Here is a 26,775-nt window from a genome sequence, read left to right as displayed (position 1 = left end):
TCTAAATCTCTGGCCCTGCCTTACTCCCTCCTCACCTCTTCCTCACCAGCCCCGTCGCTTGTCAAGTTGCTTCTTATCCACTTCATTAGCCCCCGTTCCCTTGTTTACCGAGGGGCATTTGTATTAGTTGGAGAGCTTTCTAATTTAATCAAGGTTAGAGACGCAATTCCAGGTCTTGTTTGCCCAGCATGCTGGCCCTGCTCTCTGATTAATTCACAGGGCGTCAGATGTGCTGTTCTGCTTTGTTTGTCATTTTTCCCATCGCGTCCTGCTCCATCCTCCCCGCGCCAGGTGCATGGGGCTGGGGAAACAACGCTGCTCGGGATGGAGAGACCAAGCTGCACCCAAATACGCAGGGACAGGGCTGCTTGATGGCTTGACTTCTGCCTTCCTTGAGGTTAACGTGCAACAGCTATTGGAGTCACCCTGAGATGAATTTGGTGTAAAAGAGGGGAATATGGGACCCCAAGGTCTCATGATTAGGAGCAAACTTGCCTGAGGTTCATGGTGTCTTCGTGGGAGCTGAGCCCTCTGTTCATGTCCCTCCGTATCGGGGAGGTCAATGCAAAATAAGCAGCCAGGTGTTATCAAATGCGGGCAACCAAGCTGGGGAAAGCCGATGCTGACCTGAGCCGGTGCTGGCCACAGTCCTGCCTCATGTGGGAGGCCAGAAACCCGTGAGAGGGACAGCAACGCTTGCTCTGATACTCTTTGCAAGTCACAAGTGCAACCCTTTGGTTCTGTCTCCCCAAACCGGCAATTTCCCTTTTCTAACCCAACTTCTCTCCCTTGCCCGCAGGGAGAAGCACTGGCTGCGAGAGAAAGGGTCGCCTCCATCGCTGAGGACCCCTCTGGGAAAACCATCTGCTCTCCCTGTGCCCGCTGTAAAGCCTTCTCCTCTGACAAGAGGAGGGGATGGGCTCCCGGTCATCGGCAGCTGCTTCCACCTCTGCTGCTGTTGCTGCGGTATAAATGCAATTAAATGCAATGAAGAAGAACATAAACCTCCAAACCACCTCTCCCAAGCCAAGCTCAGCCCGCTGGCCTTCACAGCGTCCTGCTACCTTCTTCACACCTCCCTAGCAGGTAAGCTGTGGAGGGGAAGGGGGGATAAACCGGGCCAGCTGGGGTTTTGTGTGTTGAACACGTCAAAAGTGTGAGCGGATTCCTCCTTTCCAGGGTGGTTCGATGGCATCCAGCCCCCTCGGTCTTGTCCCCTTTCTGCCTACCCCCAGCATCAGACAGACAGAAGGAAGGCAAGGGGAGAAGTTAATAAATAAATGACTTGTGTCAGGGGTGGAAGAGGGAGCTGGCGAGAGCATCACCGCTTCGATCCCTGTAGCATTTCACAGCTGTTAAAAGCTGCCTCCTCCTATTGCGGTGATTAGGCAGAACGGCAGCCTCCCAAAGCGGGTACCACCCCTGCTGCCCTGCCCTCGGTAGCCCTGCCAGGAGACGGGAGAAGGAGGCATCCAGCCCAAACTGGGTGTTTGGGAAGCGCCGGCATCCCGCCTTTGGAGGAAAAGGTACAGGATCTCATTTTCCCCCAGTCCTTAAAAGTCATCCGACTGCATCGGGCAGGGGAGAGAACAGAAACCGGCTTCACTGCAACATCTGTGAGCCTCTCGCGCTTGTTTTTTTGGGCCAAACTTTTTGGTTTGAGTGATGGTTGGCAAATGGGGATGGAGTCCGGTGCTAGGCTCTCTGAGGAGCTCAGGCTGTGCCTTGAAGTTGGGATTTCCTGCTCTGAAAATCTTCCTGCCCATTTCTGTCCCCACCACCAAATTTATTGATCGCGTTGGGTCACAGTTCTGCGGTAACGGCTCTCAGCTGGGTCTGAACCTGAATCAAAACCCAAGCTCCGCACGGTTGTCAATCCCACCTCGAATCAAAGCCATACGAGTGAGGTTTTACATCTGTCTGTCTTTCCCATCGTTGAAACCTGATGAGTTGAGGGGCTTGTGACAAATGGCTAATCCAAATCATCCGCTGCATGGGACTGAGATGCACATCCAAAGCTTCTACCAGCGGTCCCTGCTGGAGAGAAGGTTCAGACCTGGAGAGACCCCCGGCCTCTCGAGCAGCCACCTCCCTCCTGTAGAACAGAAAAGGAGAAAACCAGAGGAAGAAGAGGTGCATTATCTTAGTGAGTCTCGTCTTGTTGACGCTCACATTTCCTTCCCAAACTGCTTGAGCTATACCCTCTGTCCAACTGTCCGCACGGTGGGATGCAGCCACCCTTCGTCCTTGATGCTAAGTGCACCCTGGGCAGGAATTCATGCCGTGCCCAGGTGAAGAGGCTTTATTTCCATACGCTGGCTATTGACTGCATCTTGTGCTACAGCTTTGTGTAGCACAAAACGGGTGTAAAGCATCACTACTCTGATTTGGTGGCATTTTGCAGGAGTATCAACAGCCTCGGGAGAGAACTGGGGCCCGTGTTTGCCAAGGAGCATTAAAATATTATTTTGCATAAAGACGGGCGTAGCAAGGCGTCGCCTGGAGGTGCTGACAGATGTTTCAAAGGTCTCCACTGCGTAGATAGTCCATTTGCATGGCCTTTTTTTTGCAGACGACCATCCATCACTTGGGTGTGATGCCAAATATTTGCAAAACTGGGGAATCCGGTTTGAAAACAGCAGCCCTGGCTGTCCCTCGACTCCCCGCTGGGGAAACAGGTGGCTTTGCACCATGGTTTCATGCCTGAACTACAGAAATCGCTGTCTGTGATGTGTTGGGGGAGTTCCTCTCTGGTAAAACAGGGATAAACTTACTGAAATAGTGGTCCTGGGTAGCTGTGGGAATTAATTAGGTTCATGTCCGATGGCCCTACTCTGTTGTACTGGGAAGCTGTGAAATCCCTTTGCGCCTCGATTCCTCATCTACAAAACAGGGATAAACAGTGTTTTCATCTGTCGAGGGGGAACAGCGTGATACCACTTCAGACTGAGATGCATTGATAGACTTAATTATTAATTGGGAGGTTTGGGAGGTTCGTAAATGGGGGCTCTTTGCCTGGGAGTTGCAACCCCAAAGAGGTATAGGAACGTGTGCCCAGCAGCAGCAATGCCCTCAGCCTCACCATACGGCTACGGCTGCGGTGAAATGGGAAAGGAGAGTGTAATTTTAAGGGCTATCTTGGGATGGTTGGAATTACTGTCCCCAAAATAACGGGGTGGAGAAGGAATGGGTTAATATTTCTAGGGAAAATAGGTGTGGGATGCATAGGGCACTGAGCTCCTTGCAGGGTGTGGGCTGGGTGGCCTGATCTCACCCCTAATGAGGGAGGAAGAGTGCTTAATTTTAAACAAGGGCTGTGTAGGTTAGGGTGAGAAAAGGGGAGGGAGACCGAAGGGGAGAAGGATGGAGGAGGGAGCGAGAGCGCTGGCCACTCGAATTTCAGGGCTCTCAGGGAAAAGCGGAGCCCTGAACTATTTTCCCAGGCTGTGAGAAGGCATCACAGCTGGCTTCCCCCCCACCCCGGGCCAGGAGGGAGAGCCTGAAGCGGTGCCAAAGTCTTAGCGTTCGTAATGAAAACGGGAGGTGGAGAGGTTACGGGCGGGCTCTCCCTGGCTGGAGCAGAAAGATGAGACTTTCCCCGCGCGCAGCTGCTCACCACATTGCCCGGCTCGGGGAAAAAACAATGTCAAGAGCCTCTGACAAGTTATCAGCTGCGGTTAAAAGGAGCTGACAAGTGGGGGAGGCAGCCCGGCCGACCAGACCGTAAATGCAGGTGTTACCGAGGAATTATCGCCTTCCCCGCAGCCTGGGCAGTAGTAAATCAGCCCTGCTACCATATCATTTGGGGCCGAGGATGCTCAGAGCCAGCAGGGAGTTTCGGTCCAGGAATGGGCTTAGGGAGCAGATCCCAAGCTATGTTGCTTGACATGGATCACATCCTAGTTGGGATCCAGGGGCTTGGCGGGCACCTATGTCCTCTGAGGGGCTCAAAACACCCCAGCTGCAAAAAAAACTCCAGGCAGTTCCCATTTTATTAGCTAAAGCAGAAGGAAAAGACAATGATTTCACCTCCTTCTTCCCTCTTTTCTCTTTCCATATTCAGTTAGTCTCTGCCCCTCAACAGGGAACAAGAAATCCTGCTCCAAGAGCAATTTATCCACTTGATGTTAAACCCCCCCCTTCAGCCCTATGCAAGGTGGGGAGCAAGACGGCACCCAAAAGGTGTGGGACAGGGCAGGGAGCAGCAGCTTGGCCGTAGGCAACAATATTTTATTGTTGGTGTGGACTAAACCCCTCGGTTCTTGGCTCCTCCGAGTCACGAGTAGGTCAGCGTCGGGGTTTTAGCTGATTTCCCCCGCCAGCATCACCCCTCAGCTCCCCGAGCCACAAACTTGTGACTTTGCAAGTCCTCGGCATGTTTGGGCTCAAGACTGCACAGCCCTGGAGTCAGCTTCTTGGAAATCAGGCCTGATTTAATCAGCCAGTTCCTATTTTTGATAGCGTGGAAACCGTTTCCAGCTCGTCTCCTCGGCGTGCGTTCAATTTCTTCCTTCGACAGATTTATTCATTTATAATCCGCCGTTTGCTAGCGAGATCTCGTTGCGAATACAGCGGCCGCACGGGCTGGCACGCGCAGGGGCTGCAAATCTCAGATGCCTTTGGCATCTCAAGAAGGGCGGGCAGGGCTGTGCCAAGAGACCTTGGTACCCTCCAGCATCGCAGTTTGGGGACCCTCGTGCTGAAGGAGGGACGGGTCCACGTGGCACGGTTGGTTCACCGCCTCGTCCCAGTCACCCCGTCAAAAATTAAATTTAGCTCATTACTACACTCCTTGCGTATATATGTATACTTCAGGCTCTGCTTTCGATCGCTGTAGCTGCTCTGTGTTCTTGCACTACACGACAGCCGGCGCTCGGTGCAGAAGAGCCAGCGACCGCAGGTTGCATCTCTCTGCCGCCGGGATGCAGAGAGCCTGCGCCGTGCGGAGCGGGCGCCCGGCGTCTCTGCCCGTGGCCGTCCCAGGTCGTTCCCAGGGACTTGCCTCCACCTCAGCCGCGTCCTCCCCTTGCATGCATTCATTCCCTGTGGGAGCTGTCGTTTCTCCAACACTTATGACTGCTTCCAGCTTTGGAAATCTAATTTCCAATCAGCAATCCATCAGCTTGGCATGGCTGGGCTGTAAAAACCTTCCCGAGGCCTCCCGAATGCCCCTCGTCTCAATAGCAAGGCTCCTCTTCCCCCTGCGGGGAGGATGCTCGCCCGTCGGGGAGAGCCGCTTTGTTCCCGGGCAAGCGTAACCGAAGCCACCAGGGCAATTCCCGGAGAACAGCATCGCACAGTGGGACGATGGCCAGGAACAAGCTCCCCAAGGAGAGGGGAAACAAAAGGACCGGGACACCGGGATAAACTTTCTGAAGCCAGAGCTGGGCTATCTGGCCAGAGCAGTGCTTTGATTTGAGCTTAATAGCAGCAGCAGCATGGCCGATGATAGGAATTTCACAAAGAGCAGCGTTGCCAGGGTAGAGATTTGCTTGCATTTGTGCGCAGAGAAGGAGCGACTTGTGCAATACCTATTTTAGCTGCAAGTCTGAAAATGCATTGGGAATATCTTGGGCCCCGCAGTCAGGGCTGGGTATTGTGGGAGCTGAGGAGAACGTGCAGACCTGCTTGTGTTTTATGCCGTCGTCTGTTTTTAGCAGTTGGGGGAACGCGTAGCTGTGGGCTGTAGCGTGGGAAGGAGCGTCTCTGCACCCGTGCGTCTCTGCGTCTCACCTGCTTGTGTGGCGGAGCTTCTCGGGAGCGTAAGGAGAGTTTGCAGTCTCGTTAAACGATGCCTTACGCTGCATCTGCAGCATGGGATGCTGAGGATAGAGGGGAGAAATCAGACAAGCAGAACAGCGGAGGCTGCTGCAGAGTTGCAGCTCAAAGGACCCGTCACAAGGGGTTAAAGACGCGTCCAGGCTTCGCCTTCCTCTTCCAAGCGAGCAGAGCAGTGGCTGCCATGCCGAGCTTGAGTTTCACAAGGAACTCTGGCTATAAAATATGATCGTGTCTCCTGCACTGATTGATGGTTCCAGTGAAAACATCAGGCGGATCGGCCCAGAGGGGATCACGTTTTCAAGGGCGCAGCCGGCTGACATCCTATCCCCCCTCGCCAGCCCAGCAGCAAGCTGGGACCGGTTGCGGTCGTCCCATTCGTTACCCAGCCAGGGACAGAGGACGAAAGAGGAGCGGAGGGAAGCAGCATCTCTCTGGGGCTCGAACATCATGCCCGGGTGGGTCGCTTCTGGTGAACCTCGAGCCCTTAGCAGCAGCTTAGGGGAAGGTTTTCTGATGTCCAGCCCTGGGTCATAGGAAATACTGAAGGAAACTCCCTTCTCCAAAATACCTTGCAGCAAATTTGGGGTGCCAGTCGGCCTGCTATGGAAAGCTGCCTTCCCATTTAACCCCAGGGCTATCCCAGTGGCGTTCCCAGTATCTGTATGGGTAGCTGCATCCTGGTGTTTAATCTAGAAGCTCTTAGCAAACCCGTCAACTGTGCAGGAGAACATTGAAGGTAACCAGCCGCAGGGGTGCTAACGTACAAACCCAGAGGAGTTACCAGGAGCGGGGGAATTAGCTGGTAGACGAGGCAGAGGATGCCAGCACAGCTCCCTTGATGCCAGCACCCTTTTTAGGCACAGCCAGACCATCCGGGGACTCGTTTTGCTGGCCGGTATTGATGGATAACCCCTAACCAGCAGCAACCGCAGGCGTAAGAGCAGCGAAGGAAAGAGAGGCGAGGGGAGCAGGCGCGTTTCTGGGTCTCCATCTGGTGCAGCCAGCTGGAGCTTCCTTGCTTCCTTCCCTTCTTCCACCTATTTTTGTTCCCTGCTTTGAGGCACCAGCAGCAGAGACTTGGGGCTGGGAAAACAAAGCTCACAGCTGGATTCTGGGCAGCTGGGGGGGAAACACTGGGGCTATTCCGTGATACCGGTCGGCTGGGGCCTTTTCTTTGTCCGTGTTTACAGATCGCGGCGCTCAGACAGTTCCAGCAGCCTAGCGCACACTGCCTTTGTCCCAGCAGCGGGGTTTGCACGCAGGATGCACGCCTGCAAAAGCATTTCCCCTCGGGAGCACAAACGCTACCTGGAGCCGCTTTGCAAGCGGAGGGTCAGTGCTCCCCCTCCGCAAGCAGAGGGTTAAGGGGAACGTGGGCGTCCCTTGCCCCCCCCTCCGCCGCAAACACTTGGCGAAGGACCCCTTGGCCCAGGCGAGCGCCTTCATAGCCGGCGGGTGATGTCAGGGCCGCGGGGGGCAGGCACAGCTGTCTCCAGCCATCCCGCTGCCACCCCCGGATTAGGGCCAGGCGCGCGGGAGGAGAGGGAGGGGGACGCGCATTCTTGGGGGACGGGCGTCACTTCGGCGCTCCCCTCCCTGCCGGTGTGGTTCCCCCGCGGATTGATGCGCGTGGGTTTTACTCGAAGCCACGTGCCCCCCGCAGCCGCCGCCTCTGCTCCCCGCAACTTGCTCCACCATGGCACCCCGAGGAGTTTGTCCGGGTGCAGAGGAGCAGGGGGTACAAGCCCCGGGGACGCGCAAGGAAGAAATGGCACGTCATCGGGGGTGCCATCAATGCGTAGCAATCTCAGTCCCGCCTTTTTGGCTTTTACCCCCTTCCCAGAGTCCCTTCGCACGCCTACCGCTATCCACGGGCCAGCGGTGGGAGCAGAGGACTGGGAACCCATTGCTGCTTCGTTGTTTGCAGTGGGGGTCAGTTATTTCCCAGGCTGCTGTGCCTCAACATCCCCATCCACTAAATGGGACGGCAGCACCTCTGTACCCACACGTTCCTGCGCGAGAGGGTGGCAGAGACCTCGTCTGAGCACCCAGCTGTGGCACCTAAGGACCGGGCTGCACCCTCTGAAGCTCAGGGAAATTTTGACCCAGCGAATCTCTCTGGGAGCCCAAAGTCCATTTAATCCTGTTCCCCACGAGCCCCCAGACTCCGCCGTGCCCTTTTAGGCAGGCACCAGGCTGGGATCCCCTTTTCTTGTGTTGGTTGACCCTCACCGGGCTGCAGATGCGGTGCTGGAGGAGAGGCAGATCAGTCCCCCAGCCGTCCCAGTGGACACCAGGGAGGGGACACGCATTTCCCAGCTAAGACCCCATCGCTCGGTCTGCTCCGGGCTGACCCCTTCCCCTTCCCACCCTCCCGGAGCCGGGATGCTCCCACCCAGCTCCAACCCCTGCTCCTGGCATCCCTCATTTTCGGGGTGTCGCGTATTTTCGCAGGCTGGGAAAAAAAGCGAGCGGGGAGCTGCCGGAGGGGTTGATCTCACGTTGATTAAATGTTTTGGATGGCACCGGTAGACGATGCGGGGAAAATCGATTGTCCCCGGCAGTTTTGCCCGCCTGGCACTGTGAAGCAGGCACCGAAATGTCAGGTTTGTGATCTCAAATCGGCGATCACGATGCGGGGCGGGGGTAAAAAAAACCAAAGGGTGAGGTGGGGGAGAAAAATCGTAAACGAAAACAACGCCAGAGCAGGGCTGCCTCTGTGATAATATTAATAATTAATTGGTACGAGAGGGGGGAAAAAATCTGCAGGAGGAAGCTGCTGTTTGTTAGCAATTTTCTGGGTGCTGTGTACACGCAGATGCCTTATCGCTGAAGGATGAAAAATAGCAGCTGAGATGGTACTGCAGATACATTTTAAGCACCCAAACGAAGGGCCGGGGAGGGGGATGCGCTGCCAAGGGCTGCGAAGTCGGGAGGGTGGATGGCTGCGCGGGGGCTGCTGCTGAGCCGGGGGGAGGGGGGAGGGACAGGAGCAGGATTCAGGGGATCACCCCCCCCCCCCAGGAGAGCGACTACGGGTGCAGGTAGCCTCCGGGTGCAAAGAAATGGTGATGCAAGGGAAAACCATCCATCCCTGCGGCCGCGGGGACCAGGTTCGTGCTTTGCTTCGGTCTGGAGGCACCTGAGGATGATGATGCTGTGGTATTTGGTGGCCAGAGCCGGGGATATGGCTGTTTGCAGGCTGGTGCCCACACCCAGGGCGAAAGGGATGGCGAGCTCTCCCTCTCCGCCGCAGGGCCCAGCCTTTGGATGGGCTGACTCGGCGCGGAGCGGATCGGGGAGCGCTGGCACCGTCCCTCCCGTCGGGTCCTGTCCCGTGGGACTGGGGCTGAGGCTGTGCGACCCCCCCGGCGGGAGGAGGAAGGCTGTGCCTCATCCTGCCCCCAGCCTCTCCCCGTCCCTCAGGGGCCGATTTGGCCACGCAAAGAGGGGTCGGAGGCAGCGGAGGCTGCAGCTGGCAGGGGAAAGGCTGCGAGGGAGCCGCTTGGCAGATGCAGAAGTTTGCTCTTAATCCCAAGCTGCCCTGGGCCAACTTTGCTGCGGTTCCCCGCTGCTGCCAGAAACCCCGTTTATTCGAGCCAACCTCGAGGCCGTCAGACAACAGCGAGTAATTTATCTCCTGGGGGGGCTTCCCCGGAGAGCTGGAGGAGGAGAGAGACGCCGAGCCGGGCTCTGCTGGCGGCCGCGCCGGCCGCCTTCACCTGTTCCTCTTCTCAAGCAGCCTGGCTCCAAAAGAATTCAGGCTCCCAGACAAGACCTCCCTGGGGTAAACTGAGAAACGCCGGGCTAGGTACGCTCCTCGCCCCCCCGTCAAAGCTGCAGAGCTCCCACTGACGCGCCCCGAGGCCGATCCGGGCCTCCGAGGGTCGGGGAAGAGGCACCCAAGGCTGGGAGAAAGGGAACCAGGTGTCCTCAGATGCCCTGGGAAGGAGGGTGCTCTCCTCCGCAGGGATGTGTCCCGTCATTTTTAACTGCTCGGTGAGCGGCGTGCTCATGCAAAGGAGATGGGGGGCCGTGGGGGCTTTCTGCGACCCAGCCCCTTTATTTGCTTGCCAGGATTTTCTTCTGGCCCCAAGGAGGGGAACCACATCTTCCAGCTTTGCAGTGTTAGCCTGAGGGATGCGAATCCCCTCTTTATTTATTTTAGCTGGAAGCTGACATCCCGCTCTATTCTCATGACTCCAGGACCTGGGGCTTTAGCAAAAATGCTAAATATTAGAAGACTCTCCTTAATTTTGCATCATTTTTGAAGGGGACGGGGAGTGCTACAGCCCTTAAAACCACAGCTTGTTTGTTGAACGGGGCCGACATACTCAAACCCTCTCCCCCTCTTGCCGGTCGGTGTTTCCTCGCTCGCTTTCTCCCATCCGCACTGTGGGAAAGTCGGGCTCTCGAGCTGAACCCTGCGGCTCTCTCCTTTCTCCCCACCAGTTCAAACCCACCCTCTTACCCCCACGGCCGCTCCTCCCAGTCCCGGGGCCCGCAGGCTCCCAGTGCCAAGCCCCCGTGGATGAGCGGCCCCAGTCTCGCAGCCCAGTGGGAGCTGTGGGACCACCGGTTTTCCCCGGCTGCGGAGAATGGGATAAAGACAGACCACCATCTGCTGCTAAATCCTTGTACTGCAAACATCTCCTCCCCGGCCCCCGAGGATTTCTCTGCTCTCCCAAAGCCACAAAGCATGGACCAGGCAGGGGAGGCGAGGCCTCGGGCAGAAATGGCAAGACGGGAGAAATAATATAAGGCAGAAAGAGAGAAAAACCAGGCCAAGGGGGTCTCCATCCCCCTGGAAAGCCATCTTCTCAGGATGCTCAGGATTTCTGGCTCTCCCCTGTGTAGTGGGGTTTTTTCCTCCTCTTGCCACCCCCTCCCTCGCCCCTGTGTCTCTTTCCTCCTCCTCCTCCTCCTCTTTGTCAAGGGCTGGAAAAGTAGAAAGACACAGGCTGTGCCCGAAAATCGGTCCGTGGGGGTGGAGGGGGCGATGCCAGGCTGTGGCTGCCCCAGGACTGTGAAGCCCTGCCCGGGGAGGGAAGGGAGGACATTTTTGGGGGGTCCAGGCTGCTGCCTGCCCCCAGCGCCTGCCTGCTGCCTCCGGCGCGGGCAGGAGCCGTCCCCCGCCACAGCCGCATCCCTGCCTGCGGCGCCTGGCTGCCCACAGGCGGGGGCACACGGGGGGCATCGCACGCAGACCCCCTCACTGGAACCGTGGGCTCCAAAACATTTTCAGCCTCGGGGTGTTTTTCCGACAGGCAGAGCTTAAGGGGATTTGTAAAGCTGGGGTTTGGCTTGGGCCCATCTTTAAAGGTAAGATATTCCCTTTATCCTGCAGCCATCCACATCCTGCATCCTCCATGGCCCTTCACCCCCGTAGCATCCCTGTAGTGAGTTTCTTCTGGCCTCTCCTTGGGGAGCAAAGCAAACCCCCCAGTCCCAGCCAGAAACACTCGCCCACCACCCCATCGGCACCAGCAAAAGGTAAAAGCAGCCTCCTGGATTGCATTTAGTACTTGCTCGCCAGCCTAAAAGAGTGGCTGGGCAGGAAATCTGCCCCTAGGACACCGAATATAGGATTTCTAGGGGGGAACCAGGCAGGCTGGGAAAGGAGGGAGCCCTGAAGGTCTCCCCTGAACCGGCTTGCTGAAAAGAGGGGCACCGGAGGGGCAGCAGCCTCCCCCGGGCAGCTGCAGCCTGTAAATAGGCTCCAGCTGGGGCAGCAGCCTGGGCCTGGCTGCGGGCAGGTGCTGCAGTCGCGCCGCGAAGGAGCCCAAAACCCCGGGCTGGGAAGGGGGAGAGCAAAGGCGTGCGGTGCTGCGGGGCCGTGCCCCTGCCGAGGAGGGACGCGGCTGGGGCTGCGGGATCTGCCTCCGGGTGGGCGCCGCTTTGCAGCGGTCGGATGCTGTAAGGTAAGAGCAGAGATTCTCCATCCGTGGGAAATCTGTTGCTAAATCCGGCTCGTGTGGTTCCCCGGGTGCCGGGCGGGAAAAGCCGTTGCGGTTGGGAAGCGGTGATGGGAGTTTGCAAAGCAGGAGGGCGCCCCGAGCTCCAGCCCCTTCCAGGCACCTCTGCTGTGACCAGCACCCCGATTCGGGGCGGCCCCCACCCGCCGGGGCGTTGCAGGGACCCCAGCGCATCCTGCAGCGCGGCGAGGCTTCGGGGATGTGTACGCGGTGCGGTACGGCCACCGGCCGCAACCTGCGGCCCAGGGCAAGCGTTTCAACCTCCTGCAGCGACTCCTCACGGGGAGCTTAGGGGCTCTCCGCTAGCCCCCGCTGAGCCAAAAGCACTCGAGCACCTCCTCTGGGGTTTAGCTGTTGTGTTCGTGTGCTGTGCCTGTGGTGAGGCGAGGGGTTATCATCCCCTTAGTCCCTGGGGTGTGCCGGCGTTTTCCAGTCCTGTCCCCAGTCCTGCATTGCAGCCATCCCCGATGGGTGTTGAAACTGGGGAATCGCAACTATTTACCCTTAGAGAGTTAAACCTTTCCTTTAAAAAAAAAAAAGGGCAGAATGAGTGAAGCTAACCTTGGGACAGCAATTGCATCCTCATGGTCACTGCCTCTGCTGTTCTACCAGGAATTTTTAAATTGCCCAGAAAGCCTGAAGCATCCCTGCTCGGTGCTAGAAAAGAAAGGTGGCCGTTGCTGTGCCAGCCTCCCTGCGGCAGCGCCCGTCCTCTGCCTCCCCCATTTTACCCCCCCAGGACGAACAGGTCCGCGCTGCCTCGGTTTCCTCCTTTGCTTTGCTTTAAGGCCGAGGCTGGGCCCTCTCGCCCAGGGCTGGAAGCCTCTCGCTGCCCGTTCGTCACCCCCAGCGCCGGGGCTGCTCCGGGTGGTTTGCATTAGCACCCCTGCGCAGCCCAGGGTGGCGGGGGAAGGCGTTTGGGCTCTGGCCAAGAAGCCCCGTACTCGCTCCGGCCTCTCCTAACGCAACTCCTAACGCGGGACATCGGAGGGTTTGATCCGCCAATTAGCCTCAGCCGGGGCCGCTAACGGGAAGCAGATGGAGCTGCGTGTTATCAGAGGGGAAAATCTGCCGCTTCCTAGAGGGAGCCTGGCTCAGCCTCCCACCCGGCTGCCGGCTCCGAGGACGGAGAGCCGAGCGCTTCGGGATGCGGCGGGGACCAGCTCCGGCCGCACATGGGCATGGGATTGAATCCCTACCGGAGATGCTCCAAACCTGTTGCCCCTCGTTACTGGGTGCCGTGGGATCACGCAGAGCCCCGACGCCCTGCCCAGGCCCCGTTCTCCATCCCGGCGGCGGGCAGAGGCATCCAGGAGCATCCGAGCAGGCCGGAGAGCGCTTGGGGGGCTGCTGGAAAGCCCCTGTCTCTCCCAAACACCTACCGAAACGTTTATCAGCTTCAAGCCAACTGTTTCAATAGCATTAGGGGACTGATTTAAAGTCACAAAAGCCATGAAATTCAGAGTTAAGGCTAAAAAAAATCCAGTTGACGCTCTGGCCTTAAGTCATAAAAGGCGTGAGCCCGAGGCAGCGGCTCGGATGAGCGCCCGGCTCCCGGGCCCCGGCTCTCGGGGTCGCCCGGCGAGGGGTGCGAGGCAGAGCCCTTAAGGGGATTTCAGTGAGCCGATGGGCCAACCTGGAAGGGCTCGGGGCCGCCGTTCGGAGGAGCTCGGGGGGGTTTATCCTAAGCTGGGGTGACTTGGCTGAAGGGGACGTCGCTGTGGTCCCACCTGGACGATCTCTGGGGGTTCGGAGACCGTCCCTGAAGCCGGGAGTGGGTCCCGGTCCTTTCCTTCCTACTGTGGGATTGGGGTTTCTGGAGCTGAACTGGGCTCCCGCGCGCCCTCCCAGTACGCAGCAAGAGGCTGCTCTGTAGTGACCGGTCATCATCATCATCATCATCCGGGTGATGTCGCATTTAGGCGCCTTCTCCGTCATTCCTCTCTCAGCCTCAGGCAAGGGGAATGTCTTCGTTTTAGCAGAAAATACAAAGCTGGGGTGGTTTTATTTTGTTTTTTTTTTTTTCCCTCTCTGGGACGAGCGTGCGGTGAGGGGGCAGCCAAAAGGCCGATTTCTGGGGGGCTCCGCAGCGTGAGCGTGCGCAGAGCCGGAGCTGCGGCAGCCCGGGGGTCCGGCCTTAGCGGCTAGAGAGGAGCGCGGCGGTGGGGGCTTTTTAAAGAAATAATCACTGTACACAAGGGTCGGCTGGCGGCGGGGGCGGCAGCACGAAGGGCCGGCAGTCGGGTCCCCGAACGGACCAGCGCGGCCGGCAGCCTGCCCGGAGGCAGCAGCAGTTTCGGGGAGTCCCTTATCGTTCCCATCTGTTCTTATCGCGTTGCGTGCACTGAAGGTACCGCATGCCCACTCGCTCTGGCTCTTTATTTGGCAACAGTTTGAAGAAATAATTCATAAAAGAACACAAAGGGGGTTTTGTAATTTATTTTATTGCAAATTTTCTCAGTTAAACCAGGATTCGCAGGTGTTAACGCCACTCGGTCATGACCTGCATGCCAAGGACCACCCCAGGCATGGACAAGATCGATACTTAATGCTTATTCCAACAGCCTTAACAGGGTTAGCCGCTCTATCTGCAAATCCTGATAACTGAACAGTTATTAACTGTAGGTGTTACAAATGTATACGTTTCTAAATCAGAAATGCTCCTGGAAGGGTGCAGGACTTTGTGTCCAAGATCCCTTTCCTGTCTGCGTTGCAGGACGCGTCGGTGAGACCTTGCTGACGGCGAGGCAGAGCCAGGTCACAGCAACCGGGGCCCACAAAGGTCGGAATTAATTTAATTAGTTTAATTTCTTAACTCGGCCGCTTGCAGAGCCTCGGGGACGGGCCCGCGTCAGAGCGCAGCTCCCTGGGACGGGAGGGGGGTCCTGGGCAGAGCACAGCGGGCTGGGAAATGCCTCTTGCTCTCATTAGTGCTGTCCCAGCACCTCCTGCTGATACCTCAGCTCCGTCTCGGGCTGGTGAGGGACGCGGCAGCCGCCTGAGCAGCTCGGGCAGGAGCGTTCCTACTACTGAAACACCCCTTAAAATCTTTCTGCTTCCTTCCAGTGGACGTGCAAGGGTCGGAGCGGGGGAAGCAGCCGATAACCAGCGATGGGAAGCACCGGAGGCAGCCTGGCCTCGCCGCCGGTGACGGAGCAGGGGGCCCAAGCCGGGCGTTGCTGCTCCGCCCGCCTGACGCCCGAGCGCACCCGTTTGCAAGGGCATGGGCAGGTAACCCCGGCCGTGGGCTTCAGACGGAGCTTAACCTTATTTCTGAGCAGCACCGCACTCGCAGCCACCCTCTCCTGGCACGATGGCGCCTTCTGCCAAGTTCCTTCCCTCCACCAAAAGCCTTCGGGGGTGTCGGAGGCTTTGCTCTTGCTCAGGCACGGGGAGAAAACAGGGCTCAGAGCTCCCACCGCATTGATCTCAGGTTTAAAACAAGCCTGGCTTCCCACCGCTCCCGGGAAGGCCGGTACAGGCAGCCCGTAGCTTCCAGCGGTTTCTGCTGGCGCAGCTCACGCTCCGCCGGGGTGAAGGCAGCCTTGGGGACAGAGACGGGGAGGACGTTGCTTTTACAGGTGACTGGGGCAGGGCCAGCCTCTTACTGCCCACCTCCCGCTTTAATTCCAGCGTGCTCAGCCCCGCTGAGAGGGAACCGCGCTGGACCGCTCAGGATGGACAAAGCGGGAGGAGAAGGGAACCCGAGGTCCAGGTACGCTTCTGCAACCACGCCGCCAGCCCCCCCTCCCTTCATTAACTAAGCGTGCTTACATGACTAAGAAAACCACAAGGAATTTTTGAGTTCACAATTTAATAATAGAATTTTTCTTTAAAAATAAAACCTAAGCTCATCGGATTAAATATCAGGAAATTTAAGTGCTTTTTAAGGTTGCAGCTGCGAAGCCACTCTGTGCGTTGAGGATCAGTAGTACCGGTGCGGGGCCGGGGAGAAGGCATCACTGCATGTAGGCGTAGCGCCAGTCCCGCAGGGGCACGTGCGTTTCTTTGATGGCCTGGGGAGAGGTCCAGCGCAGGATGTAGTGGGGGCCACCCGGTTTGTCGTTGGTGCCTGTTTCAGAAGGAAAGAAAGCGCCGGTGACCACGAGATGGAGGACGGGGAACTCGCCCGGAGGGGGATGCGGCTCAGCGCGCGGCCGTGCAGGTAAGCGCCGTCTCCAGGCAGGAGTTTTTCGTCTCACCTGAGATGCGGGAGCCTCCGAAGGGTTGCTGAGCCACGACGGCGCCTGTCGACTTATCGTTGATGTAGAAATTGCCGGCCGCGTTGCGCAGAAGGTTCCTGGCTTCGTCGATGATTCTCCTGAGGAGGGACAGAAATGGCCGTGACCACGACGCAACGGCGAAAACCCGCACGGAGGCCTCTACCCTTCTATAGCAATTAAAATCCTGCAGAAAGCGTGTTTGCGTTTCTTTGCACACATTTCCAGGACTGCACGTTGCTGAACGCACACTGAAATGGGTCGTGCGTACTTAGAACTCGATTAAATTATCCCAAGTTTGTTTTCTTTTAGTTTGTTTCTCTTTTAAGTTTTGTTGTTAGGAAATGAAGGTGATTATAACGTAAGGAGGGGCCCCCTTTGAGGTTACACCGCTCCTAGCCCTCCTCCTCCTTAAGAGGGCTGGGGACGCATCCTCCCGCATGCTCCCAATGTCTCCTTCGGGAGAGTTTCTCACCAAAAAATAGCATTTTTGGGCTGAGAAACCCCCTTAGATGCATCCCCTTCCCTCCTCAGCCAGAGGAGGGCTAAAAGCAGCCTAAGCTTTGCGGGAAATGCTTTCTTTTCCTCCTCATCCCACAGCCCAGAAGGGGAAAAGCATCTTTTTGGCACTTACTTCTCCTGGGCGAAGACTGCCCCCGTGAGGCCGTAGGGCGTTGTGGTGTCGATGAGCTCCAGGACCTCCTTGTACCGCTTCTCCGGGTAGACGTACACCGTGAGGACCGGGCCAAAAATTTCCTGTACGGCAAAAAAATAAATAAAGCGCAGGGTGGGGACAACCTCCAAAAATAAGCGGTGGGCGCTTCGGCACCCAGTTAGCTAAAACGGTGATGAGGAGGAACAGCCCCGCACCAATTTAGCGTAGGGCACTGGCCAGCTCATCAGCGGACGCCTCAGGACGGGGACCTACGGCCCCTTCGCGCCTCTCCTGCCGCCTGCCTGCGAGCTGCCCTCACCTCTTTCATGATGGGATCCTGCGGGTCCTTGCTCTCCACGATGCACGGCTCGATGAAGTACCCGACGCTGTCGTCGCAGCCGCCTCCTGCCAGGATGGTGAGGTTGGACGACTTCTTGGCGTGCTCGATCCATTTCTTTATCCGGGCGAAAGACTGAGAAAAGGAAATAATAAAAAACGAGCGTGGGTTCGGGGGTCTACAAGGAGGTTTGGGCAATCGCTACGCTGCTCTTAGCGCTCTTCCAGCTCAGAAGGGGGAGTGGGAGCTGGAAATACCGTCCTGGGCGCTCTCAACCTTACACCTGAGAATTTCTCAGCAAAATAACCCACTTCTCGAGAGAGGCAGTGACTGAGCCTTGCAATACTACAGGAGGGAGCAAGAGGCCTGATAATCAGCTCTAACTGATCGCTGATGTTCGTACTTTGCTGTAAGCAATAAATAAACCATTTAACCTAAGCCTTAATGAAAGCCTGGCGGCGTTACCTTCTTGCACGAGTAGGAAGAGGAGAGGTGAGCTCACCTTGTCGTCAATCACTGCAGAGAAAAACGTCCCAAAGTCCTGGGCGGGCTGTGGGAAGCCAGAAAGGAGACAGAGTAAGTACACACTGTGCCAAAAAGCTAGCTCTGAAGTTAGGAGGAGCTGAAATTCCCCAAATAACACTTCCCCCCGCTCCAAACACACCTCTGTTCGAGGGCGCGAGCTACCCCTTTTCAATTAGTCTGCAGCATTCAGCGACTTACACAACCCTTCCTGCAGACGCTGGCTACAAGTTAATTTCTAATCACTAAAAAAAGATGAAGGGGGGGGAACGGAGGGGCGGTGGTGGGGAGAACCAGTGGATAAAAAGCTCGGTTCAATAGGAATTAGTAGCCAGTTACCGCAGTCTCTAATCCCATCAACCACCCGCTGAGCCGCAAAGCCCTTCAGCAGCCCGGCAGCTCTGCTCACGTCTCCCACTTTGATCTTCCCGTGCTCCTCCAGCAGTTTCTCTTTGATCTGGGGCCACAGCGAGTCCGGGGCGTAGAGGCGGGAGCAAGCCGAGCATTTTTGGCCACCGTACTCGAAGGCCGAGCGCAGGGTCCCGTTCACCACGCTGGCCACGTCGGCCGAGCTGTGCACCAGGTGGAAGTTCTTCCCGCCGCACTCTGGTGCCGGAGAAAGGAGGAAAAGGGACAAGCGAAGGGTTGTCAGGGCTGTGCCGCCTCCGAAAAGCACAAGCTACGGCCAGGTCCCGTGCAAGGGGCTCAGCCGGCGCTCGCCCTGCCCGGTCCGCAGTTCCTCGGGGAACAGGGCCAGTGCCACGATCCCGGGGAGCACAACCCCAGCGCTCGAGGAGCCGGAGCAGGCTTAAAAAACTGATGGAAAAGGGACTGACCCGAGTTCCCAAACTTTGCGCGGAAGCTCTGCAACCCCAGAGCGTCACCTCCTCCCGCCCAAGTGCCAGCTCCCCACCACAAAAGCCCATCCCGTGCCGGTGGGAGCTGGTGCCCTGAGCCCCTCCAAATACCCAGCGCACCCAGACGAACAAGCTTTACGCTTCTGCCACACAGGGTGGCCAGGATGCAATTTACTGTGTCGTTTGCTCTCTGCTCACAGGGAGAGGAATCCTGGCCATCGCTTTATTTTCTCCCCGAGCAGGGGAGAAACCAGCCCCCACCCACGCCTGCACGGCCTCCCGCCCCCAAAAGGCAGCAGTTACCTCCAGCCAGGCGTGGGAAATTGCGGTAGCGATCCAGGTTTTCGGATACCTGCTTCCAGAGCCGCTTGAAAGTCCTGGAAGAGAAAGGAGGAGCTGGTTAGTGCACTCTTGCCTTTGGACAGGGGTGGCACTTGGAAAAGGGCCATGTGGGTGATGTGTCCTGCTGAAGGGGACCCCAGCAAACCCGCGTCCGTCCCCAGAAGAAGGGACGCCTACAAGCGGAAGGGGAGATGCTGAGAATGAGACCCCAGGAATCAAAGCAATGGCGCTACGCAACAAACCCCTGGGTTTAAAAATAAGAAACTGTTGCAGCGTCACAGGCAAGACCACAGGAGCGAGCGTCCAGCAGAAGTTTCTGTTCTTCCCCTTTCCCTGCTTCTTTTCGGTCCTTACTGTGACAAACCCCTTGGCTGCAAAACAATAAAAATGCTAATAACCTCCCACCAGGAGGCACAGCCACTAATACTAATTTATGAGCTTCCCACTTTTAAAGCACGATGCTCATCGGACCGTGTCCTTCGCCGGTGGAGCGGGGTCCCCGCGTTTCACGGCCCGTTGCGGGCTGCCGGGGCCCTCAGCGTCGCTAACTCACCCCGACGCGCGGGCAGAGCACGAGTTTGCAAATCTACCCGGAGCTGGCATCGCTCCGCCAGCGCAGCGCGGGTCATTAAGCCCAGCCACAGCAGCCCCGGGAGACAGGGCAGCGTCACATGCAACTTTATCTATTCTCTGCCCCTTGAGTTTAGCAACAGAAACACCCTGCTGTTAGATGCGCTCCCTGTAGCAAGAAAACCTGGTTAGACACTTTTTTAATCACTTTTCAAATCCTACTTTCATTACGTTGTGTAAGGATGGCCGGGTGTCTGCCTGCTACTCTCCTCAATGCTGTCCCACATGCTCGAAGGACCGGCAGACGAGCACCCAGCACCGTCTCGGCCGGCGGCCCCTCGCCCCTCTCCCCCCTGCCACAGCCCTCCCCAGCGTACGGCACGCTGCCGGTGAAATTGAGCCCGCAGAAGTGCTCGGAGCTCGTGACGGTGTCCCCAAAGACGGGCCCATCTGCCGGCACGAACTGCACGACGTTCGGGGGGAGCCCGGCTTCGAGGAGGATCTTGTAGACGGCGTAGCTGGAGAGCAGGGCAGTGTCGCTGGGCTTCCACAGGACCACGTTTCCCTGGGGGAGAGGAGAAAGTCAGGACACGAGGAAAGGCTTCAGCCCGAACGCGGGTATGCAATGCATTTGTGCTCTGGCAAAAGTCTGTCCCGCAGCCTGCGGGACCGGAGCAATGGCACCTTTGGGTGATTCACACCGGCCTTTTACCCCAAGCGCTGGTTTTGAAAAGGAGCGTGATTGCCCTGGTCACCCGAAGCACAAAAATCCTCCCCTTTCACAGCACCGGGTCGCCGTGCCAGCCTTTCACACCCTCCCTTGCCAGGGACGCAGAGTTTTGCCTTCCCTAAGAAGAGCTGCGAAACACGGACCTGTTTTATGTCTCGGGAAACGGGACGGCGCCGCTAAGAAATGTGCTTACGACCCTGCGAGCGCTGTCACTCGCTGCCACCGGGTTTGCGCACGACCCAGCAGGCGTTTGTGCCAGCCAGAGCACTGAAAGGAAACCTCGAGCCCGGATTAATCGTGCACAAGCAAGGAGCACAACTGGCTGGAAAACAGAGCGCTGAAACGCTGGCCGGGGCACCCCACCCCTTTGGCTCCGCGCCACCGTCCTCCCTTCGGCTCCGTGCGCAGCCGCGGGGCCACGGAGGGCCCACTGACGTCCCCTGTGTCACCGTCACGCTGCTGGGCCCCCACCGCACGTGACCGTGCCACAGGGCGACAGCCCCGGGGGAGCAGGAGAGGGACTTTTGGACTCTGTCTCAACCAGGCAAAGCTCCTGGCCCCCCCCAATCCTCCCACTCCTGAAGGGTGAGAAAACTAAACCACACTCTGCAAGAAGTCTGCACGATCAGGACAGCGTGCCCGGCGGCCTCGATACCGGTGCGGTGCAGCCACTGCTCCGGTCCCGAGAAAATCCCGCTCCCGACGCTGCGATGGCATTAACTGCGTTGATCTCTCCAGCTCTTTAGGCAGGAGCAATGTTTAATCCCCTGGGAAGCGCACTGTGGTGACTAAAACATTGGGGCTCCAATTAATATCCACCTATTAAGTACCATTTTCTCCTAAATTTAATTCCAGGTACCACCTGCCACTGAGCTTTTCAAGTCACTCGCTGTTGCCCTGCTCCTTTTCGCCCCAGGCCCAGGGCGAGCAGGGGGATTTCATCGCGCTGCAGCAGCCCGGCGGGAATTAATCGTCACACTCGAGGAGGGAGCCGTGGATGCACCGCAGGATGCCCGAAACAGTTCGCCCAGACCTGCCAGCACGGGCTTGCCCCATCCCAGCAAGGTTCGTCCGCTCTGGGATGAGTTTATCACCAAATGCCCCAAAGCCGAGGACCTTCCTTGAATCCTGGCGCGGGAGGAACGCATCTCCCTCCCCCAAAAAACTTCCCAGCTCTGCGTTAGCTTCACCCTTTCCCTTCCTTCTCCCCACTCCTCCCCTACAAAACCGACAGGTTCAAATGCCTCACCCTGAATACTGCTTTAAAATGTGACGTCCCCAAACTAAAAGCTTGGTGTCCTCCCTTACCGCAGCCTCCTCCACCTCCATCACAGGACACCACTGCTGGAGGGACCATCTTTGGTGCCAGGATGAACTCTGAGCCTAATTAGTAAAGAGCTCAGGACAATCTTGTGGGTTTTTTCCCAGTGCAACAATAAATTAATTAATCCTGGCCCAAATTCATCAGGTTATTATAGTCTCTTCCCAAAACCCACCCTGCCAAGGCAGGTGCTCCCCGTGCTCGACGGGCACATCGGGCTGGGACGCGTACAGAAACGCCGTTTACCGATACTTTGACTTTTTGGACCATCTTTCACGTCTGCCAGGATCTCGTCTCCCAGTTCAGTGCTAAATGCCAGGGCCACGACCCACTCTCTCCTACCTTCACCCTAACACACCCGCTGTACCCCAAAAGTGTCCTCCAAGAGGAACCTGAGCAAGGACAAACTTTTGTGTCACGGCCGCACCCTGCAGCCCCGTTCACAGAGCAAGCACCATGCAGGAAAACAAAACCCTGCTGTATTTCTCATCTCCCCTCCCTCCTGCAGCACCCTGACCTTCTCGTGATCTAAAACCCAGCCTAGGCGTGAAAGGACACCCTGCTTCAGAATAAAAACCCCAGAAGAGCAGGTTTAGGCAGTTTTTGCTTTTCCAGCACTTCCCCCATCACACCTGTCCATCAGCGGACAGCTCTAAAAGCCAGCTGCTAGAATGACTTCTTGTAATTAAAGACATCTGAGCCTAATGACCAGACAGCTGATTGAACTCAAGGGGACCAACAGAAGCCAGACCCCAGGTGCGTCCTATTGAATGGCACCGGAGAACCAGGGAGGCCGAATTCACCCCCTGCGGATCCCAGACCAGGCGAACCGCAGCCTCGGAGAGACCGGGTCCCCCTCCCAGCCTTTCTCCGGACTGTCCTCTCCATCCCCGGCTCCCCGTAAACCCCACCACGACACTCACCATCAACGCCGGAGCCCCTGCCAGGTTGCCGCCGATTGCCGTGAAGTTGAAGGGAGAGACGGCTGCCACGAAACCCTGCGGGCGGGAGGGGAAAAGGAGCGGTGGGAGCATGGTGCCTCCTCTCGCCGTGGCGTGACGCCACGGCGTGGGGCGAAAAGGGGAGCTGCCGAAGCAGGGGGACAGCCTCTCACCTCCAGCCCCCGGTAGACCATGCTGTTGGTGCTGATGTCCACGCTGATGGGCTGGCTCTTCTCCAGCTCCAGGGCGTACTTGGCATTGAATCGGAAGAAGTCTATCAGCTCCGCAGCGGCATCGATTTCTGCCTGGATGACTGTTTTACCCTGCCGGGAGAGGTCGCATCAAATAAAAGCACCGAGGGGAGGGGGGGAATGCAGCAGCCGTGAGCCGCAGCGGTGCGGCACGGCGCATCCAGACGCAGTTTGTGGGTTGCCTCTCTGACGCAGGCCACGTGCTCGCTTCCGAAAGATGCGGCCTCCTGCAAGCCCCCGTCCCGCCACGGCTCCGTGGCACCGAGCGGAGGCAAACGCAGCCCGTGCCTGTGCCAGGGGACGTCACATCCACCCCTGTTCCCTTCAGTGCCTCCCCTGGGAAAGCCAGGGCTGCTGGGGCGTTTCGCAAGGGTAAACCCTGATACTCGCAGCCCACACCAGCTGATCCTCTTCCCACGAAGCTTGAGGACTCCCAGCTTCACCTCCCTTCCTTCTCAGCAAAGAGGCAAGGATCGGTTTTAGGATCAGCCCGTTTCCCCTCGCAGCACAGCTACAGGCACTTCTAACGTTACAGCCATTCCCAGTGCCCCAAAATACCTTGGCAGCTCTTCCTGCCCTGCTCCCCTGGCTCCCGGCTCCCCACATTCCCTCCCGTTCGCCCCAGCTATCCCCTGGGTCAATCCCACATCTCCCTTACCTGCCCGATCATGGTTTTGGCCAGCACTTCTGCTCGCCTCGGGCCGCTCAGCATGTCAGCTGCCTTCAGGAAGATCTGGGCTCGGTCCTGGACAGGCTTCAGGTCCCATTCCTTCCTCGCTGCCAAGGCAGCATTAATGGCTTTGTTAATGAGCTCCTGCGGAAGAAAAGGGGAAAGGCAGCAAGGAGGAACCCACCACATCTCCGTCACCAGATCAGAGGGGAAGGCGAGGGGCCATCCATCCCCGAACACAAACCGCAGCAGCCATTTTCCCATCACAGCCCCAAACTCGCAGCTCCTGGTACCGATTTGTTCCAGGACCCCCGGGATTTGGAAAGCCAACACTCGCCCCTGAGCCTCCCTGCTCACAGTCTGAGCAGCAGTTTGCGTTTCATCCAGATTTCTCACCAGCAATCTCAAAGCGCATCACGCTGCAAGCCTCGCGACCCCGCTGTGACAGAAGGCTCGCTAAACCCAGGCGAAATGCTGCTGCTCCCCCCCCCGAAAAAAATGAAAGGAAAAGGGAGGGCAATGAGATGCGCTCACCTTGTCGGCATAGCAGTACTTGGCCACCTTGTGCGCATGATTAAATGGCTGAAAAGAGAAGAAAAGCCGTAGTTATCAGTCCGACGGACCTCTCTCCTGCCGGGTACATCCCCCTGCTCTCTTCTCACTTGTTAAAAGCTTTCCCCCAAACTCACCGACAGCTGGTACCGCACCGTCGGCGTCCACACCTCTTCTCCCCCGATCACGCACGGGATGGCTTCTGTCTTGCCCTTCAGGTCGGCGAGCGCCTAAGGGAGAGGAGGAGGAGAGCACGGCGGTGGGAGCTGCGCAGGCAGAGCTCCCTCCATCCGCCCTCCCCGCGAGCAAAGGGACACCTGGGGACCGGCGTCCTTCGGTCCCCTGGGCAGGGGATGCTCGCGGGCCGGAGGGACGGGGACAGGCCTTACAACTGTCCCCGAAGGGAAGGAGCGGGCGCTGGGCAGGACGGGGCTTCCCCCCAGCAGGAAGGAGCCTGGGGCTGCCGTGCAGCACCAAAAGCACAAACCGGGACTGTAAAGACCCCAAAAAAGCCCGATCTCCTGCGGCGGTACCTTCTGAAGCGCTGCTCGCTCGGGGCTCCCTGGCTTAAACTCGAGGATCGGCTCGTTGGTCACCTCGATGGCCGAGCGGTGCTGCCATCTCCGCCTAGGAGAGGAGCAAAAGAGACGCTGAAATCTCCCCCGGTTTCCTCCGTCCCTCCGCGCCCCAACCTCCACGCAACACGCGTTTTCTCGCTCAGCGCCGCGCTCCCCGGCCAAGGCGGCTACGCACGCCCAGGCACGGCCCCGCGTTATCACGCCCGCGCTCCATCCCGTCGGATGACGACGACGATGCCGGAGCCAGGAACCGAGCCCAGCCATAACCCCCCCAGCCAACGATCCCTTCTCCTTGCTATGAAAAAGCCGCTGGAAAAAGGTTATTTCTCAGGACAAGTTCCCAATCGATCCGGTTTGGCCCCGCCAGCTCCTGGCAAAGTCCAGGGCGCGGGGGCAAACGGGGGCTGGCAGGCGCTGCCCGCCCCGCTGAGCGCCTGGACCTTGGCAGCCAGCCTCTGCGCTTCCCACCCCCGCCTGAGCGTCCAATTGCCCGTCTCAGCAACATTCCCCCCAAAAGGGGCAAAAAAAGGGAAAAAATATGGAAAAGGGGGGGGGGGGGGGGAAGAGGCTGGGCTGGGCAGCGGGGAAGGCGCCCGCGGGAAGCAAGGGCCAGCAAGAGCGAGCAAAGCAAGGCGCAGCAGTGGGGTTTCCCGCCCGCAACGCCCCGCCCCGCCCCGCCTGGAAATGCTGCAGAAAGGGGGTTTTCGGGTGGGCTCGGCGGCGTGGCCCCGCCGAGGGAGGGACGGGACCCCGCGCACTCACCCGCCGCCCCGCAGCCCGCGCAGCGCCCGCCACATCCCGGCCCCGCCGCGCTCCCCGGCCCGCGGCCGCGCCCAACCCACCGCGGGGCGGGGGGGGGCTAAGACAAACCCATCAAATTAAATATTAAAAAAAAGAAAAAAAAAAACACGAGGGGAGGGGAGCGGGTGGCTCCCAGAGCGGCCCCGCGCACGCCCTGTGCGTGGGGCTGCGGCCGTGCGTGTGTCCCCCCCCGCCGTGGGGCGGGAGTGGGGCGTCCCCGCCGCCCCCCCCCCACCTCCGCGGCGGTGGTTGCGCCCGGCCAGCGGGGAGGCCGCGCGGCGCGGCACGTGGGAAGGGGCGGGGCGCTGGAATGAGCTAAAAATAATGAAAAAGGAAAAGAAGAAATTAAACCAAATCAAAGCAAGGGGAAGGGGGCGGCTTTGCCTGTGCGCGGGTCCCGGCCTCGGCGGCGTGGGGAGAGGGAGAAGAGCGGGGCTGAAGCGGCTGCTGCGTCCCCTTTAGGAACTAGAAATTAAAAATAAAGGGGATTTTAACCCAAAATGGGGGCCCGGGCGGGGGCAGAGGGGGGCCAGCAGGAGGCTGGGGTATTTTTATTTCCAGCACTTTAAGAGTGGCAGCTGAAAGATGCTTATTTTTAGGGGGGGTTTAGGGAAAGCAAAGATTTGGGGGGCCAGGGACAGAGCAAGGTCCCGTCCCGCCCCAGCTCCAACTGCAGAAGCAGCTTTTGCCCTAAAAGCTGTTTTGTAACCCAAGAATTAACAGACACAGACATTAACCAGGAGTTTGGTATTTATTTCATAGGATTTTTTTGTTTTTCCTTGTAACCAGAGAACAACTGTAACCCGTTTTCATCGACAAGCTGCCGCACGCCCCTTCGCGCAGAGAAGCCCGCGGGTACGCGACCGATGGGTCGAGCGACGAAGGATGAACCGCTCCGGAGGGGCGGCACGGCCGAGGACGGATGGACGGACGGACACGGGATGGGAGACCAGAGCGGTGTCCGGGGAGCCGGAGAGCTGACCTGGAAGGGGTCGGTGGGGTTGGTTTTGGCACTAAAAAAGGAAAATGGAGATAATCCGCTGGAACTCAGAGGAGCGCGAACGCTTCTGGCTCTCGCCGCGGGCGTTTCTCGGTGCCCCTGCTCAAGCGGATTAGATTTCCGAAGCCTTTGATGGTCCGAAATCCACCGCCAGTAAGCGCGTGTACCGTTTGGTCTGCTTGCAAATACCCAGGACAGACTTCCAGCCACAGAGGGAATCGATTTACATCTCGACTCCGGAGCAAGCTGGGGAGCTGGTTCATCCTTCGTCCTTTCCTCACCAGAGATCAAATAGCATCATCAATTAAGTCTTTTTCTTTAAAAGAAGCTAATATACAGAATATAAAGCACAATATTTACAACAGTACGGTAAACAGGTTCATTTCCACACTGATCAGTAGTCTGTTTTAATGTGTATAAAAGAAATTCTTACATGACCTAAGAGGAACTGACGAGAAGTGACACAGCATGGGGAAAGAGTCATCAATACCCTCCACTTAAACACGTTAAATAATAAATAATCATTTTTTGGCAGAACTTAGCTACGTACACTTTAGCCGCAGGTAAGGTGTTTTAAGGACTGAATTGCATGTCTCTTTTGGTGAAACCACGTTACACAAGAAGTGTGTCTAGTGACCAAGCTTTTAATCATCCTCACCACACACTAATAAA

General features: G+C 57.9%; 1 protein-coding gene across 1 annotated transcript; it reads right to left on the bottom strand.

Annotated features, from left to right (window-relative positions):
• Positions 1-15,569: 15,569 nt before the first annotated feature.
• Positions 15,570-25,113, bottom strand: ALDH4A1 (aldehyde dehydrogenase 4 family member A1). Its single transcript, XM_082328814.1, has 15 exons — positions 25,065-25,113; positions 24,258-24,351; positions 23,862-23,954; positions 23,707-23,754; positions 23,161-23,316; positions 22,425-22,574; positions 22,234-22,308; positions 19,637-19,824; positions 18,651-18,724; positions 17,900-18,096; positions 17,471-17,518; positions 16,951-17,103; positions 16,611-16,732; positions 15,959-16,077; positions 15,570-15,828 (listed from the first exon to the last, which is right to left on the bottom strand). Exons 1-15 carry the CDS (start codon positions 25,097-25,099, stop codon positions 15,716-15,718), a joined length of 1,665 nt encoding a protein of 554 aa, XP_082184940.1. The 5' UTR covers positions 25,100-25,113; the 3' UTR covers positions 15,570-15,715.
• Between the last annotated feature and the right edge of the window lie 1,662 nt (positions 25,114-26,775).

The sequence above is a fragment of the Platalea leucorodia genome (genome assembly GCF_965183815.1).
Source record: "Platalea leucorodia genome assembly, chromosome: 17".
NCBI classification, from domain to species: Eukaryota; Metazoa; Chordata; class Aves; order Pelecaniformes; family Threskiornithidae; genus Platalea; species Platalea leucorodia.
This window is presented reverse-complemented; position numbering and strand designations above follow the sequence as displayed.